At 56.8% G+C, this 2,531-nt stretch overlaps 1 protein-coding gene across 1 annotated transcript in view; it reads left to right on the top strand.

Annotated features, from left to right (window-relative positions):
• Positions 1-822: 822 nt before the first annotated feature.
• PABPC1L (poly(A) binding protein, cytoplasmic 1-like) overlaps positions 823-2,531 on the top strand; it is a 10,725-nt gene continuing 9,016 nt past the window's right edge. Inside the window, exons 1-2 of the mRNA XM_010135095.1 lie at positions 823-1,015; positions 1,823-2,016. Of these exons, the coding sequence (XP_010133397.1) occupies positions 823-1,015; positions 1,823-2,016 (387 nt within the window). The remainder of the gene's footprint in view (positions 1,016-1,822; positions 2,017-2,531) is intronic.

Genomic DNA, 2,531 nt, shown 5'->3' with positions numbered 1-2,531 from the left:
TAGCCGAGGGGTTGCTGAAGGCACCTCTCCCCCGTGTGTGCGTTTATTTGGGGCATGCATAGGGTACATTAACAAGTGTCTCAGGTCTCTTGAGCTTTGAGGTAAGAGCCCCAAAGAGGAGCTTATAAGCTTCCGGGTAGGAGCTGAGGTTCTCTTTTCCCGGGCTGTACGTCGGGGGTCTCAGGCAGTGGCTGTCACCTTCACGCACAACTTTATACCTAACTACAACAAGCAAGAGACGGAGCATTGATATTCCTGGTTAGGGCCCTCATCAACAAGCTGAGAAATTGGGAAGGGCTGGCTAAAAACCTGTGTTTGCCTTGTTCGAGATGGAGGTGTTTGCTGGGAGCACTGGTATGATGGTGGGGGCTGCTGGTAGGAAGCTGCTTCCCTGGCAGGGCAGCAAAGTAAACCTGTGCTCCTCGGGATTTGCTGCAGCTGAGCAGGAGCTGTTTAGGGGGGGCTAAAATGGGGGTCTCTGGTGGAGCAGGGCTGTTTGCCTTCCAAGCGGTTAAATTCCATTTTATTTCTTTTTGTTTTTGAGTGTTGAAAAGAGCAAATGGGTGTGTGTGGTGTCTCCCTCTGGATGCTCCCAGGTGTGTGAGGGCTGTGATGTGCAGATCGCCCCAGCTCCGCTCTTGCACTAATATTGAAGTGTCCCTGAAAAATCTGGGAACAGCAGCATCCTGGGGGTATTCCTGGTCCTACCGCTGCTGGTGGGAAAGGCACAGTTTGCACTGCTGCAGTGGGGCCAGCCCCAGCTCGGGGGGTTGCTGCAGCCTCGGGTCTGTCTTCTTCCGCAGCTGAGCTTTGTGGTTGACCATGAACGCTAGCGGTTCTGGCTATCCATTGGCCTCTCTCTATGTGGGAGACCTCCACCCGGACGTGACCGAAGCCATGCTCTATGAGAAGTTCTCGCCTGCTGGGCCCATCATGTCCATCCGAGTCTGCCGGGATGTTGCCACACGCCGATCGCTGGGCTATGCCTACATAAACTTCCAGCAGCCTGTAGATGGTATGGTGCCGGTAACACAGCCCCGAGGAGCTGCCTTGCACTGGAGGCTTGGGGTGTGCAAGAGACGGAAGGGCAGGTGGTGGAAAAGGGTGGAGCAGCTGTCTGAATGGATGCATCAGCTGTTGAGACTCGCACAATCTTCTGATCGTGTTGAGTTTTGGTGATAACTAATCCCAATCTGCTCTTGGGTGGTGACCCAGCCCACTCCCATCTCTTCTTAGGGACTGGGAGAGGATGTGCCAGCTGGGCTTTGGGCTTGTGGGGTGAGGAAGGTGACTTGCAAGAGTCACCTCCCTCCATGAGCTGATGGAGAAGGGCACCAAAACCCCTTCTGCCCTTCCCCAGGGCAGCCAGCTGCCTGCTGGCTCACGGCATGAAGCGAGGCCCCTCTCGCCCCTCTCCTGGCAGGCATCACAGTGCAGTCACCAAAAGGTGTTTCATGCTGGAGCAAGACAGTGGTGATGGGAACGTGTTGGGTTAGTTGCCCTGGAGACCGAAATCCTCACTGGGTGAATGAGTTGGGCATCTGCCAAGCTGGAGCTTGCAGTGAAATGGATGATCCCGTGGGAGTCAGGCGTGCTTTGGAGAGGAAATAAATAAGGTAGAAAGGAGTGGTGTGGCTGGAGGAGAGGAGAGGAGCCCCTGCCTGGCACTGCTGCCCTGGGAGGCAGAGCTGCCCGTCTCGCTCAGGTTAATGAGCAAAGGTTAGGTCCAGCAGTACCCCTGATCCTGTGCCTGTCTCAGCTGCTGCAGGATGTGAAGGGGATCTGTCTCTGACACCCTCCTCTCTCCCCCTCCTTCTGCCAGCTGAGCGAGCCCTGGACACCATGAACTTTGAAGTGATCAAAGGCCGTCCCATCCGCATCATGTGGTCCCAGCGGGACCCTGGGCTCCGGAAGTCGGGGGTCGGAAACATCTTTATCAAGAACCTGGACAACTCCATTGATAACAAAGCCCTGTATGACACTTTCTCCGCCTTTGGAAACATCTTGTCGTGCAAGGTACGCAGGCCTGGCAGGAAGGGGCTTGCTGCAGAGCTGCCCCGTGTTCTCAGCAGCGTGCTCCAGCCAGCCGAAATTCACTGTCTTATGGCCCTTTCCACGAAGCTTCCTCTAAATCCCCACCTGCTTTGAAGGCCCTGCTGTGTTTCCCCTGGGACTGGGAGCTTTTCCCCCTGCCCTCCCTTCTTCCCCATGCCGCGCACGGGTGGTGCGTGCTGTCCTGTCTGAGCTCAGTGCATCGGTGGCACCTGGGTCTCACTGAGCCATGAGCTCTTGGACGTCACATAAAGCACGGGGTGCTGGAGGGCCACCACCTTGGCCCAGCAGGACACCTGGCCCTGGGCAGCCCTGGAGCAGAGCTCTCTCCTGGCTCCCCGACCTGCTACCAGCAGCCGGTGCAGCTCAGCCACTGTGGGAGCGGGATGTCAGAGAGGGAAAGTGCCCCTGGAAAATGGGGGTGGGTTTTCCTGTGATTTACTCCTGTGCAAGTAAGGGGGGGCAAGCGTGCCTTGCTC

The sequence above is a fragment of the Buceros rhinoceros genome, unplaced genomic scaffold, assembly GCF_000710305.1.
Source record: "Buceros rhinoceros silvestris isolate BGI_N320 unplaced genomic scaffold, ASM71030v1 scaffold18524, whole genome shotgun sequence".
NCBI lineage: Eukaryota > Metazoa > Chordata > Aves > Bucerotiformes > Bucerotidae > Buceros > Buceros rhinoceros.
The sequence above is the reverse complement of the archived record's forward strand: the minus strand, read 5'-3'. Positions and strand labels throughout refer to the sequence as shown.